The sequence below is a fragment of the Spermophilus citellus genome (genome assembly GCF_964194105.1).
Source record: "Spermophilus citellus genome assembly, chromosome: 9".
In the NCBI taxonomy this organism is placed as follows: domain Eukaryota; kingdom Metazoa; phylum Chordata; class Mammalia; order Rodentia; family Sciuridae; genus Spermophilus; species Spermophilus citellus.
Window position 1 is genome coordinate 12,175,506 of NC_138191.1, and position 14,968 is coordinate 12,190,473.

Sequence of the window (14,968 nt, forward strand, 5' to 3'; positions counted from 1 at the left end):
AGAAAGTTTGCAAAGCACAAGATCCTTATTTAGCAGAGAGCTTTCAGTTCCAGGAAGTAACCATGAGCTGCCTGTAACTGATAGCTGTCTGGTAAATGGGGACTCTGTGGAAGGAGCCACCAGGGCCTGATCTGGGTTGGTAAGAACTCAACCCATTCATCTACTGACAGACACCCAGACTGGTTCCATAATTTGGCTATTGTGAATTGTGCTGCTATAAACACGGACATGCATGTATTTCTACAGTATGCTGACTTTAATTCTTCAGGATAAACACTGAGGAGTGGTCCAGCTGGGTCATATAACACGGTTCCATGCCTAGTCTGTTGAGGAACCTCCATATTGACTTAGAGATTTGCATAGTGGTTATACTAATTTACAATCCCACCAAAACTGTAAAAGTGTTCCTTTTTCTCTATATCCTCTCCAGCATTTATTATTTTTTAAACTATGAGTCACTTCCTTATAGAGAGTAGTTCAGTAGAGCACAGCTAACACAGTTATGGAGATATTCCTAGAACTACCGTTCTGAGAAAATTTCATGTTCCTTAGCTGTTAGAAGGACTCTGGAAAATGAGAATCTGAAGTTGTTGGAATTGGGCATAGCTTTACTCACGTTTTTTCACATTTTTATGGCAGTAAAATGCACAAAACAAAATTTACCATCATGACCATTTTTTTAATTTTTTATGTTTTAATTAATTGTACATGACAATAGAATGCATTTATGCACTTTGATATATCATACATAGATGGGATATAATTTCTCATTTTTCTGAGTATAAGTGTTGCAGAATCATATTGGTCATGTAGCCACATATATACATACAGTAATAATGTCTGTTTCATTCTACTGTCTTTCCTATCCCCACATCCCCTCCCCTCCCCTCCCATCACTTCCCTCTGCCTAATCTAAGGTAACACTATTCTTCCCTAGTGCCCCCCCCATACCTTATTGTGAATTAACACCCACATGTTAGAGAAGACATTCAGCCTTTGGTTTTGTGGGATTGGCTTATTTCTCTTAGCATAATATTCTCCAACTCCAACCAATTACTGGCAAATGCCATAATTTTACTCTTCTTTAAAGCTGAGTAATATTCCATTGAGTATATATACCACATTTTCCTTATCCATTCATCTATTGAGGGATACCTAGGTTGGTTCCATAGTCTAGCTATAGTGGATTGAGATGCTATAATCATTGATGTGGTTGTATCAGTATAGTACGCTGATTTTAAGTCCTTTGGATATAAACCAAGGAGTGGATAGCTGGGTCAAATGATGGTTCCATTCCCAATTTTCTGAGGAATCTCCATACTGCTTTCCATAGTGGTTGCACCAATTTGCAGTCCCATGAGCAATGTATGAGTGTACATTTTTCACCACATCCTCTCTAACATTTTATGGTTGCCTGTATTCTTGATGATTGCCATTCTGACAGGAGTGAGATGAAATCTTAGAGTTGTTTTGATTTGCATTTCTCTAATTGCTAGAAATGTTGAACACTTTTTCATATATTTGTTGATCAATTGTATCTCTTCTGTGAAGGGTCTGTTCAGTTCCTTAGCCCATTTATTTGGTTTTTTGGTATTAAGTTTTTTGAGTTCTTTACATATCATAGAGATTAATGCTTTATCGGAGGGGCATGTGGTAAAGATTTTCTCCCAGACTGTAGGCTCTCTCCTCACTTTATTGTTTCCTTTGCAGAAAAGAAGCTTTTTAATTTGAATCCATCCCATTTATTAATTCTTGATTTTACTTCTTGCACTTTAGGAGTCTGGTTAAGGAAGTCAGATCCTAGGCCAAAGTGGTGAAGATTTGGGCCTATTTTTTCTTCTATAAGGTGCAGGTTCTAGTGCCTCCTAAGTCTTTGATCCACTTTGAGTTGATTTTTGTGCAGGGTGAGAGGTAGAGGTTTAATTTTGCTACATATGGATTTCCAGTTTTGCCAACGCCATTTGTTGAATAGGCTATCTTCTCTCCAGTGAATGTTTTTGGCACCTTTGTCTAGTATGAGACAACCATAGTTATGTGGGTTTGTCTCTGTGTCCTCCATTCTGTACCATTGGTCTGCGTGTCTATTTTGGTGCCCATACTTTGCCATTTTTATTCCCATAGCTCTGTAGTATCGTGTAAGGTCTGGTATTGTGATGCCTCCTGCTTCACTTTTCTTCTTTTTAAGCATGTAGTTCAATGGCATGACATTCATACTGCTGCACCACCGTCACTGCCATCCATTCCCTGAGCCCTTTTCACCTTGCCATGCTGAAACTCTGTACACATCTGTCATGGTTTAAATATTAGGTTCCCCCCCCAAAAAAGGCTCATGTGTGAGACAATGCAAGAAAGTTTAGAGGTAAATGATTGGGTTGGGAGAGCCTTAACCTAGTCAGTGTGTTAATCTCCTGGTAGGGATTAACTGAGTGGTGACTGGAGGTTGGAGGAGGTGGATCAAGGTCGGCCCTTGAGGAACGAATTTTGTTCCTTGCTGAGCAGAGCTCTCTCTCTCTGCTTCTTAGTGGCCATGTTCTGAGTCACTTTCTTCAACCACCTTTTCTGCCATGATGTTCTACCTCACCTCAGGCCTTGAGGAATAGTCAGCCATCTGTGGACTAAGAACTCTGAAGACAGGAGCCCCAGATAAACTTTTCTTACTCTAAAATTGTTATTGTCAGGTATTTTTGGTCACAGCAACGAAAAGGCTGACTAAAACTCCCCATTCCCCTCTCTCCCAACCCCAGGCAACTATTCTATTTTTGTCTCCATAGATTTAAACTATAGGTACCTCAGAAAGTGAAATCATACAGGATTCGTCTTTTTGTAACTGGCTTATTTCACTCAGCTTAATGTTCTTAATTTTCATCTATGTTGTATTATGTCTCAGAATTTTTTTTAATTTTTTTAAGTTGTAGATGGACACAATACCTTTTATTTTATTTGTTTATTTTTATGTGGTGCCAGGGATCGAACCCAGTGCCTCACACATGCTGGACAAGCACTCCACCACTGAGACACAACCCCAGCCCCTGTATCAGAACCTTATTTCTTTTTAAAGATGAATAATTTTCATTGTATTTATAGACTACATTTTGCTTAAGTGTCTGCCAGTGAACATATATGTCGCTTTCATGTTTTAACTATTCTGAATAATGCTGCTCTGAACATGGATGAACAAATGTCTCTTCAAGAATCTGCTTTTAATTCTGTTGAATATATACATAAGTGGAATTGTGAATTACGTGATATTCTATATTTAATTTTTTGTTGTGGTTGTTGTTCCAAGGATTGAACCCAGGAGTGCTTAACCAATGAGCCACATCTCCAGACCTTTTTTAATTACTATTTATTTAGAGACAGGGTCTCACTAAGTTCCTAAATTACTGAAGCTGGCTTTGAACTTGTGAGCCTCCTACCTCAGCCTCTTGAGCTGCTGGGATTACAGGTATGTGCCACTGCACCCAGATCTTTAATTTTGTGTGTGTGTGTGTGTGTGTGTGTGTGTGTAGTTCTAGGAATTAAACCCAGACTTTACTACTGAGCTACATCCCCAGCCCTTTTATTTTTTATTTTAAGACAGAGTCTTTTGAGTTGCCCAAACTGGCCTTGAACTTGAGATCCTCCTGTCTCTGCCTCCCACTTGCTGAGAATACAGGCTTGCTCCACCATGCTTTGTCTATGTGTAATTTGGGGGGAACCTCCAAACTCTTTTCCACAACACTTTCCCACAATACACAAGGATTCCAATGTCTCCACATCCTGGCCACTATTTGTTATTTTCTGCTTTTTTGTTTTGTTTTGTTTTGTTTTGTTTGTTTTAATAATAGCCATCCTAATGAGTATGAAATGGTGTCTCATTAGAGTTTGTGTGTGTCTTTCCCTAATGATTAGTGATGCTTAGCACCTTTTCAGGTGCTTATTGGCCACTTGTATTTCTTCTTTGGAGAAATGTCTATTTGAGTCTTTCGCCCATTTTTGAATTGAGTTGTTTGAAGTTGTATTGTTGAATTTTAGGAGTTCTCTTTAAATTCTGGATATTGGTTACTTACCAGTCATATGATTTGCAAATATTTTTCCCATTTTATGACTCTGTTGATAGTGCTTTTTGGACTGTATATATTTGGGGTGGGAAGGATACTAGGGATTGAACCCAGGGACACTTTGCCACTGAGCCATACCCTCAGTCATTTTTATTTTTTATTTTGAGACAGGGTCTCAGTAAGTTGCTGAGACTGGCCTCAAACCTGTGACCCCAGCCTCAGCCTCCCCAGTTGCTGGGATCACAGGTACGTGGCACCACACGCTGCTGGATGGACAGAATTTTTAATTCTCACGAAGGCTAATCTGTCCACTCTTTCATTTGTTGCCTCTGCTATTGGTGTCTGAGAAATCATTGCCAAACTCACTACTATGAAGACTTTGACCTGTTTTGATCTAAGAGTTTTAGGTCTTACATTTAGGTTGTGGATCCATTTTTGAGCTAGTTTTTGTGTGCAGTGTTAGGTAGGGTCCAGTTTCATTCTTTTGCATGTGGATATCTAGTTTTTCTCATTGAGTGGATCTGACAACCTTGTTCCAAATCATTTGACCATAATGTGAGGGCTAATTTCTGAGCTCTCTAGTTGATTCCATTAGTCTCTGTGCCTGCCTTTATGCCAGTAGCATACTGTTTGGATCACTGTAGCTTTGTAGAACATTTTGAAATCAGGATGTGTAGACTTTGTAATTAATTGCCAATAAACTATTTTCCTGGATTTTATGAGCCACTCTAGCAAACTATTAATCCAAGAAGGATGTTTCCTGGCCAGAGAGGAATAATGGACACTTACAGTAGGGAAGAATAGGAAGGACTGGTTATATTCATAGCTGCATTCTAGAGGAAAACACAATAAAATGCCAAACATTTAACCAAGGTCCAGTACTGATGTCATCCCATCCCACCTGTACCAATAACACAGTGGGGATGATTGGGTCACTTGGCCCCTTTTGAACAAGGCCCTGAAGATGGGATCCAGGAGGGTTAGCCACTACCCTAGAAGAGTCATCCTCAGAGGCCTGCCAGCCCCATCCTTCCCCAAGGAGAATAACACCACCAAGGCTGTCAGACACCAGATATGGATATTGGGTGTCTTTTCCTTCTTTATTGCACCCTCAACCTCTCTCCCCCCAAAAAGACTATTTTCTTCTTTAGAAGTTTCAGGTTGAGGATGCAAATTGAGCAGTCCATATGAGTAAGTTAAGAGGGAGAAGGATAAAATGCCTCTTCCTTGACCTTTATTCCACTGGCTGTTTTAAAGGGTTACCAGAAGGGAGTTGGGGGATGGCATATTCCCCTAGTAGTATTTCTAAGCCCTAACATTCCAAGCACAAAAGTGATTGAAGGAGAATTGTTCAGAGCAATAGAAGGTGTCACGAGCTGTCCACAGGTTGCATGTGGGTCACCGCACGTGGAAGCCTAGTGGATAGAAATATCTGGTGTCTGGGAATGACCAGTGGACATTCTCTCTGGTCAATTGCTCAGGGACAGTGTGAATTTCTACTGTGCTCTGCTGTGGCCTACACAGCACCTGAGATGGGTATGTCCCGCCAAGATGTCAATCAACCTTCTGACTGCAAGACATTTCACGGAGCAAGACTTCACCCTTAAAACCTGCCTTTGATGTACCCTCTTAAGTAAACCACCAGAGCTTTTCTCTGTCTAGTTCCAGAGCACATGTTGACTAGATCTATCAGGGGCTTCACTATATTTCTGGCTATTTGTGTTTGTTATTCACTCATTATTTGGGACATTAAGTTTTAGGGTGGCTTACATTCTCCTGGGCAGGAAGAAGAACCCTCCAATGAGATGCTGGCCATTGACCCCATTGAGACAGTCTTTTGAAATCTCCTAGAATTCATAAAAACACTTATGGTTTGGATATGAGGTATTCCCTGTGTTAATTCAGGAATATTCAGAAGTGAAATAACTGGATTGTAAGCACTGTAACTAATCAGTGCATCCTAATTTGAATGAACTGACTGGGCAGTAACTGTAGGCAGGTGGGGCATGGCTGGAGGAGGTGGGCACTGGGGGTGTGCCCTAGAAGAGTTCTTCTTCCCTGAGACCCCACCCTACTCTTCTTTCTCTCCCTCCTTCTTGCTTCCTCTCTCTCTCTCTCTCTCTCTCTCTCTCTCTCTCTCTCTCTCTCTCTCTCCTCTCTCTCTTCCCCCTTCCTGGCAGCCATGAGTGGAGTAACTCCCCTCCACCACACCCTTCCTCCCTGATGTTCTGCCTCATCCTGGGCCCAGAGCAATGGACTTGATCCAGCATGGACTGAGTCTCTGAAACCATGAGCCAAAATAAACTGTTCCTCCTCTAAGTTGTTCTTACCAGATATTTCGGTCACAGTGACACAAAGCCAAGTGACACAAACACCAATCCCTGAATTACTATGATTTATTCTTCTTTCTTCTGCTACATTCTAGCTACTGGCCAAGTGGTTCTCCATCCTTGGGACCGCATGATTAAGAGAAGAGCTCTGGGTCCCGTCGTCTGAAGTTCTCAACGATAGAAGAGAAGCACAGCTGCCTCTGTTATCTCCCGGCTGCTGCTGTAACCAACATGAGTTCCATGTCCATTCCAGTTGAAAGCAGAGAAGTCTCCACACTGATAGGGATCACTCTCTGGGAAGTACCCTCCTCCACCGATGCAGTGCTAGGAAACAAGGAGTGGGGGGGGGGGTGACAATGAGAGGTCTGCTGATGAGCCCAAATACCTTAATGACCAAATCCAGAGGAATCTTTGCTACTCATCAATTCTCGATGTGCAGTGTTGATCTATGTCTCTATGTCATAAAAACTTCTCTACCCCTAGCTTTAGTGACACACCATCTCCTCTTGACTTTCCTTCAACTTTTCTGAACATTCCTTCTTGGATTCCCTGGCTGGACTCTTCCTTCATGAATTCCTTCAGTGCTGCTCCCTAGGAGGGGACACATCTCCCTTTCCTTTATAGATTGTCTGATCCTCTTTGGCTACAGTTACTGACAATTCACTGATGGCCCCAAAGCTCTATCTCCAGTCCTTTCTTTTCTTGGGCTGAAGACCTCAAACTCTATCACTGGAGGAGGCATTAACGTTCCCCCCAACCAAAACACAGTTAAGTACATCCAGACATCATTTAACAATGGGGACACTTTCTGAGAAATGCATCTTTGGGCAATTTTGACACTGTGTGGACATGATAGTGTATTCACAAACTAAGATGACCATGATGTCACAAGGTAATATGATCTCCTGGGACTTTTGTCATATTTGCAGTCTGTCATTGATCAAAATATTGTTATGCAGCAGCGTACGACTGCATATCCTTCATTGACCCCAAACCTGTCCATCTTCCAGACACCCTGACTTAATAAATGATATTCTCTTACCCAAATGAAAACCATGAGTTTATTCTAGACTTTTTCTCTTTCCATCCTCTGTGTTCAACTGATCATAAATTTAAAACCTTTGGAATTCATCAGTACCTCCTGCTCATTTATTTCAGGCCTTCGTCTGAACTATGCAACCACCTCAATACCAGTCTCCTGGTCCTTAATCTCACCCCACTAGAATCTGTCACCACTGTGCCACCAGCATGATTGTCACAAAGACAATCAAGTCAATCTTCCTGTTCAAGTACTTTATTGGCTCTCATCACCTATAAAGTTCAAAATCTTTGTTGTGATGTTAAAATTTCTTCCTAATTCAGTTCCTGTCACTACCCCACATACATCTCATGCACAAAAACTTCAAAGCAGCTTGCTGCCCCTTAATGCCACATGCCCTCTGAAACACTGATGATTCTGAACACATTATTCATTTCCTAAATTGCACTGAGAACTCATAAAGTTCTATCTCTCCAGCTCTCAAGATTCAGCACAGAAGTTCCCTTTCCTGCAATCACTTCCTTGACACCTCATCAGAGTTAGGTGTTCTTATAGCCCCTGGCTATTTGTTGTTGTTGTTGTTGTTGTTGTTGTCATGTTGTTTTGTTTTGTTTTGTCTTATTTTTGTTGCTGAGGGTTGAACCAAGGACCTCACATATGCTGGGTAAGCATTCAACACTGAGCTACATTTCCACCTCCCTGGTTTATATTTCTATTATGACCTTGGGTTCATCAGATAGTAATTTCACCTTTGTGTGAAAGTCTTCCCTGTTGGACGAGAGCAAGGAATATATCACCGTTGTGTCTCCTGTTCTAGTACAGTGTATGTGCCCAGGGCAGGTAAGAGCAGGTGTGTGCTGGCACATGTGCACACTACATTACACATGCCTGAAGCCATGGCTTCAAGGTACCAGGGGAGCCAGTTAGTCACAACGGACCTGCTCCTTTAGTGTTTCCATACTGAAAATTCCCCATCATAACCCCAGGGTCCTCCTTGGTGGTGAAGCTGCCTTGTCCTGCTCTGGCAATCAGTCCCCCTGGTGACCTCTGGCCAGAGAAAGTACCTGTGGTAGGGAGCTGGGATGGCCTAAGTGAGGTTCTAGCAGAATATGTCCAGGACTTTCCTGGTAATGTGTCAACACATGGTCCATCCATGCAATCCCTGGACAGGGGTGGGAAGGCCAAGGTTGACTCTGGCAGCTAAAACTCAGGTGGAGAATAACAACACCTCATGTTTCTCAAGCACTCTCAGCTTCAAGAAGTTTCCATGGGTTGTTTCTGAACATAATCCTCACCCTAAATCCAGGTAACAGAATGTTTTATCCCAAAGGCTGAGCATGCAACATTGATCCTGAACACTACAGGATGTCTGTGCCTGGACAGGAGGTCCTGCAGCCCTGGCCCCTCAGAGACTCAGCAAGGAGGAAGGGAAGCATAAACACATGCTCACACCACACTCAAAACACATACACACCCACATACTCAGCCTCATTCATGAGCGCCTTTGGTCCCCACAAAGACTCACAAATTCGGTGTTACATCCGGTGACCCTCATTCCGGCACACAAGGCATTGGCTGCTCCCTCATTATTAAATACTCTGAACTGGATAAATCCTGCAGTGAATTCCTCTGAAAATGAGATGCAGAAAACAGCACTCAAGGAGGATGCCAGAAATAGCTTCCTTTAGGCTGCCCAGAGAGAGTGGACGCCAGGCTGAGGCTCATTGCTGTGGTCAATGACTGGTGCATCCCAGCCCCAAACTTCACCAGCCTTTTCCCAACCCCAGACTCAAGAAGTGGATCTCAGAGGCAGCCCCTATTCTACTAGAATTTGTTTAGAGAAATTCAACAATATTGGGGAATCACAAACAAAGGCTTGTTGCAGCAATTAGTTTTTCTTGCCCCCCCCCCCCGCTTTCTTTTTTGAGACAGGGTCTCACTAAATTGTCCAGAGAGCCTCAGACTTACAATTCTCCTACACACACCAGGATTTTAAATTCTCAAGACCTAAATGTAGTTACCACAGCTTTTTATGGAATTTTATGGAATAGGCTCAACCTCTACAAAGGTGATGTTACCAAACTTAGATTCACATTAAACAAATATTTATCCCTCACAATAGAAATAAAACTGTCTCACCATTTCGTCTGTTGTTTGTTGTTGTTTTATACACGAACCTGGCCTGGTCTCAATAAGTTGCTGAAGGGTTGATAATGGGGTAGCTAGGAATAGAATCTGGAGCCAACTGGTCATAAATTTAAAATCTTTGGAATTCATCAGTACCTCCTGCTCATTTATTTTAGGCCGGGCTGGGAATGTAGCTCAGTTGGTAGAGTGCTTGCCTCACATGCACAAGGTCCTGGGATCAATTCCCAGTACCACCAAAAAAAAAAAAAAAAAGATGTTCAGTTATTTTAGGCCTTCCCAGCCCACATGCTGCCTCTCCTGCCTGTGCACTGTGATCTCAGGTAGGTTCCTGAACCTCTCAGTGCTTCAGGTTTCTGGTCAATAAAGTGGAGTTCATAATAGTCCACAAGGGTAGTTGTGCAAATTAAATATGTCAAAACATGTAACATTTATTGAAGAGAACCAGGCTGTCATGATAAATAACTTCTCCCTCTCATAACTGAATTTATCATCTTTGCTATGAAGGGTTCAAGGAGCATTAAGAACTCACGCTGGCCATAGGGTGAGTAATACGCTGCAGTTTTCTGAGCATCGCCAAAATCATAGACCACAGGTATCGCCGGACCATTGTCAGTCCAACACTTTCCTATTCCATATTTCACTGGGTATTTCTATAAGGAACAAAAAAAATCATTGAATAAGGACAATAGTTTTGGTTTGGGTAGATTACTGTCATTCATAAAGAGGAAGCAACGTTTTCTCAGTAGCTGAGATTATTTCAAAACCAGTCAAAATATGAATCTTTTTTTTTTGCTATATTTCTCCAACAGCCCCAGCCAAGTGGTGCACTTTCTCTCTCTCTTCCTGCCCCAAATATCCTCTCCCCTGGGTCTTTATCTTCTCTGGCTCAGAATTTCTGAGGATAATGGGACAGAAGCCATCAGCAAATTAGGATGAGGGGACATGAAAGGGCTATGGAAAGGTGCTTCCTGCCCAACCTCACACACCTGTCTCTATGTCATGAAAGCCAGTCCCAGCCAGCAGCCCTGTGTACCTGGTAGAGGCCAAACAGATTATGTTCCAGATGCTGGAAGAAGCCAGTTCTGGTGCGGTACCTCAGCAGAGAGCTGTTCCGCCAGTTCTCCATGGGGCTCTTGTTGGGCACATGCCAGATGCCCAGGTCCGCAGCCTGGATGTCGTAGTAGCCAGGATTCTGGAAAGCAACCAACACTGAGACTAACTAGTCCAGGTTCCACAGGGGCAAAAGACACACATGGGCTCCCTCATCTGAGCTGACAGCCCTGGGCTCCAGGTGGACAGATGGCCAGCCGTGCTCACACACACACACCTCCAGCAGATCATGTCCCCACCACCACCCCGCTGCCTAATGGCCTTGTGGGAGGAAGCTGGGATGCGAGGCATGTGACTGTTTCTCTCTTCTGCTCCAGCCCCATGTCCGCAACCCCCCTCCCAACCCCCCTCCTGCCCAGCCACACTCAGGTCCTCACCCTTTCCCAGTGGCACCCACCTTGTAGTCATCACTGGTGGCTGCCTCTGCAGACCCGAAGGTGTTGTAATTGGCCCAGTTGCCATCCCCCTCTGGGTAGTCTGCTCTGTTGCCCTGCTGGCTGGACCACCGATCGCCCACCGAGCACTTCCCAGCCATGTTGTTCTCGTGCACACTGGCCACCAGGGTCCAGCCACCACCCGCAGAGGTCATGTCACAGAAGGTCTGGTAGACGACACCATTCTTGGCCCGGAGGAAATACAAGCCATCTGTGGAGAGAACCAGCCCCGAGCCTCCCTGTCTGGCAGCTCATGCCATCTCAGTGCCATGACCAGGACAGCTCTGGGAACTAGAAACATGGCCTAAGGGCTCCTCTCCTGAGTCCTGTCACTATGCATCCCCAAGTTCAGAAGACCACATCTCTCTGATTGAGGCAGAACATAAAATTATCCAATCTCTCAGCAATGTTCTTCACAGAGTTAAGCACAGAATATTTACATGACCCAGCAATTCCACTTCTAGGATATACTAAAAGAATTAAAAACAGAAACTCAAACAGAAAGTTGTACACATAACATTTACTGTAGCACTAGTCACAAGACTCAAAAGATAGAAAGAACCCAAATATTCAACAGATGAATGGACAAATAAAACATTGAGTGTATATGTAGATCTACACACACCCACATCATACACAATATATAGCATGCATACATTGACATATACATCTATACACAATGAATAAAAAGGAATGAATTATTTATGCTTAGCAAAAACATTATGCTTTGTGAAATAAGCCAGATGCAAAAGTACAGCTACCTTATGATTCTACTTATATGAGGTAACTAGAATAGGCAAACTTATAGGACAGAAAGTAGAACAGAAGTTACTAGGGCCTTAGGGAAGGTAGAATGCAGATTTATTTCTTAATAATTATGGAGTTTTTGTTTGGGGTAATGAAATTTTTCTTGCGATGGATAGCGTTGATGGGTATAGTGACACAAGGCTATGATACCAGCAACTGGGGAGTCTGAGGAAGAAGGATCACAAATTGGCCAGCCTCAGCAACTTAGAGAGACCTTGTCTCAAAAAAAGGGAGGGCAGGCCTTGGGATGTAGCTTGTCAGGTCCAATCCCCAGTACAAAAAAAAAAATTTAAATAAACTCAAAAAAAAAAAACTTCACAAAGGACAAAATTCTTTTTTTATTATTTTTATTTTTTTTATTGGTTGTTCACAACATTACAAAGCTCTTGACATATCATATTTCATACGTTAGATTGAAGTGGGTTATGAACTCCCAATTTTACCCCAAATACAGATTGCAGAATCACGTCGGTTACACATCCACAAAGGACAAAATTCTGACAGGGCTTGTTACTTACCATTTGCACCAAAGTACTTCTCTTTGATTTCTTTGCAGCTTCCAGGCAGAGATGCATACAGTGAAGACCAGGTCCATTTCATGGGAACAGTACTGACCACAGCTAGAGAATATGCAGAGTTTCATTCTCTTTGTTGCTTTGACACAAAACCTTGGGTTGAAAGACCCTGAGCTATCCAGCATCATCCATCAGCCCATCTGAGCCAGCATCCAGCACAGGTTTACCTCCCTCCCTCCACACGACCTCGTGCTGGGCCAAGCCCTGCCCTGGGCACCCAGCATTCAAAGAAATTAAACTTCCCCAGGAACTTACCTCTAGAGGGAGTTGCCAAAACCAACAGAAAATTTTATTAAAAGGAATGAAGGATAAGCTCAGGAGAACAAGAGAAAGACTCTGAGATGAGAAGAGAGGAGTCTGAAGGGAGCTGGGGGTTGTCGGGGGTAGGATGACTTAGTGACAGAGGCTTTCTAGTTCTGGTGACACTACAGTGTACTCTGAGAGAATAGACATGATTCATCAGTTGGAAGAAAGAAAAGAGAATTCAAGGCAGGAGAAAAACATGTCCAAAGACCTCAAGAAAAGAATGAAGCAAAGCCCGGCTTGAGGAGGAAATACAGGTAGCTTAATGGTTGAGGCAGAGTGTGAGGTTGGCAAAGCTGAGACTCTAGCCAGGAGACCAGCAGGGGCACAGAATGAAGAACCTTGTACAGGAGTGTCAACTCTGCAAACCAGTCTAAAAGTCTGGAGGGGTGGAAGGATCACAGGCTTTCAAGTCAGAGGGATTCAGGCCTAAGTAGCTCAGGCTTCCAGGGGAGAGTCCTTGGGTTCTACCTGCCACACCTGAGCCCCAGTTTCCTTTTGTTTAATATGAAGCTAATAACTAGTATTTTTGTAAAGATCAAGTGAGATAATATGCTTTTCTCAGCCAGGAACGGTGGTAAACACCTGTGATCCCAATGACTCAGGATGCTGAGGCAGGAGGATCACAAATTCACTATCAGCCTGGGTAACTTAGTAAGACTCTATCTCAAAATAAAAAATAATAAAACATGCTGGTGATGTGGGTCAGTGGTAGAGTGCCCCTGGGTTCAATCCACAGTACTGAGAAAAGAAACAGGCTTTTCTCATGAAAAGGGAGGTTGATAGATAGATAGATAGACAGACAGACAGAAAAACAGATTGTAAAATGCCATTCCTATTCTTGTTGTAGAGAAGAGTATGAAGAGAACATTCTCTGGGCACAGAGCATACCCCACAATTGCCATGGAAATCCCAAGGCCAAGGCACACCATTTGAGTTGGAAATAGCAAGGAGAGAACACAGTTCTTACAGGAGGACACAGAGACAAAGAACCAAATCCAGGATAGGTCTTAGCAATACTCTCACTGCTAGAAATCAGACTACATCCAAGGTGTCCTCTGTGCATCTCAAAGACATCATCTCTGGTTCAGGAGAGTCCCCCATCCTAGAATCAACCCTACCTAGTTGTGTTTTCTTTGAAAGCTGTGTGCAGGTGAGGGAGGGTGCGGGGAGGGACAGGGGTGGACTGGGCCCCTGATAGGGAGACTCACCAGCACTGCATCCTCTGCTGGCCACAATGAGAAACAGCAGAAAGCTGAATTGGGTCATTGTTAGTCTTAAAAAACAAAGATGAAAGTCACTATCTTGATTATCTTTTTTTCTTTAACCCTGTCCCAACTCCTTTCTAATCTTAGAAAAATTCAAAGCTCTCTTTGTCTCTTTCTTTTAACTCCACACATCTCTGGAAACTAAACCAGACCTGAGCTCCCCAAGGGCTCCCCAAACTCACACAAAGCAAACACCTTCCTTCAACACAAGGCCAGGAGCTGAAGTTCCCAGCAAGTGGAGACTGGATCTTTCTCTGCAGAGGCTCCTAATGAGAAGTGAGAGCATAGCTCTTTATGAAGAAAACACAGGGGGCACAGCCCAGGTCTCCAGACTCACCCTCCCCTGGCATGATGCCCAAGGAGGTGAGGCCTCTGGTTAATACAGGAAAGATATACAGTGATAATTCATGGAATTAGCAGGACAAATATTAGAGGTCAACTACTAGCATTGTTCATAGATTTGCAGACTTCGTGGACTTGTGTATTTTCAAAAAAGACAATAGAGAAGACTAACAAGAGTTGATGTTGATTTTGGCTTTTTGTTTGTGCCTTTCTTTCCTACTAAGTAAAAACTTTTTTTCAAATACCTATCATCATCATTTCATAGAAAAAGGAAACTTTAATAACAAAATAGGAAAGGTATCTTTTCAGAATGAATATAAGCCTTTAGCTTGAATAAATGTAGTTCCATACAAAGTTTTGCTATTTTGTCCTTAACTTTCTCATTTTGCCACAAACTAGTAAAACTTTACTGCACACTGCATTTGGGATTAAATCAGTAAAAAAGCCCCTTTAGTTCTTCAAACCTCTTATATAATTCCTGTCCCAATGTTATCCAAGTCCCATCAGCTTATAATAAAAGTAATCAGCTCCTCCTCAGTGACACCACATCCCTAATATATAACTTCATGGTC

At 42.8% G+C, this 14,968-nt stretch overlaps 1 protein-coding gene across 1 annotated transcript; it reads right to left on the bottom strand.

The window, feature by feature from the left end:
* Nucleotides 1-6,541: 6,541 nt before the first annotated feature.
* Nucleotides 6,542-14,055, bottom strand: LOC308656872 (intelectin-1-like; the record flags this gene model as incomplete). Its single annotated transcript, XM_081308219.1, has 6 exons — nt 6,542-6,694; nt 8,935-9,038; nt 10,087-10,207; nt 10,591-10,749; nt 11,065-11,312; nt 13,998-14,055. The coding sequence occupies 6 exons, from the start codon at nt 14,053-14,055 to the stop codon at nt 6,542-6,544; spliced, it is 843 nt and encodes a 280-aa protein (XP_081164345.1).
* Between the last annotated feature and the right edge of the window lie 913 nt (nt 14,056-14,968).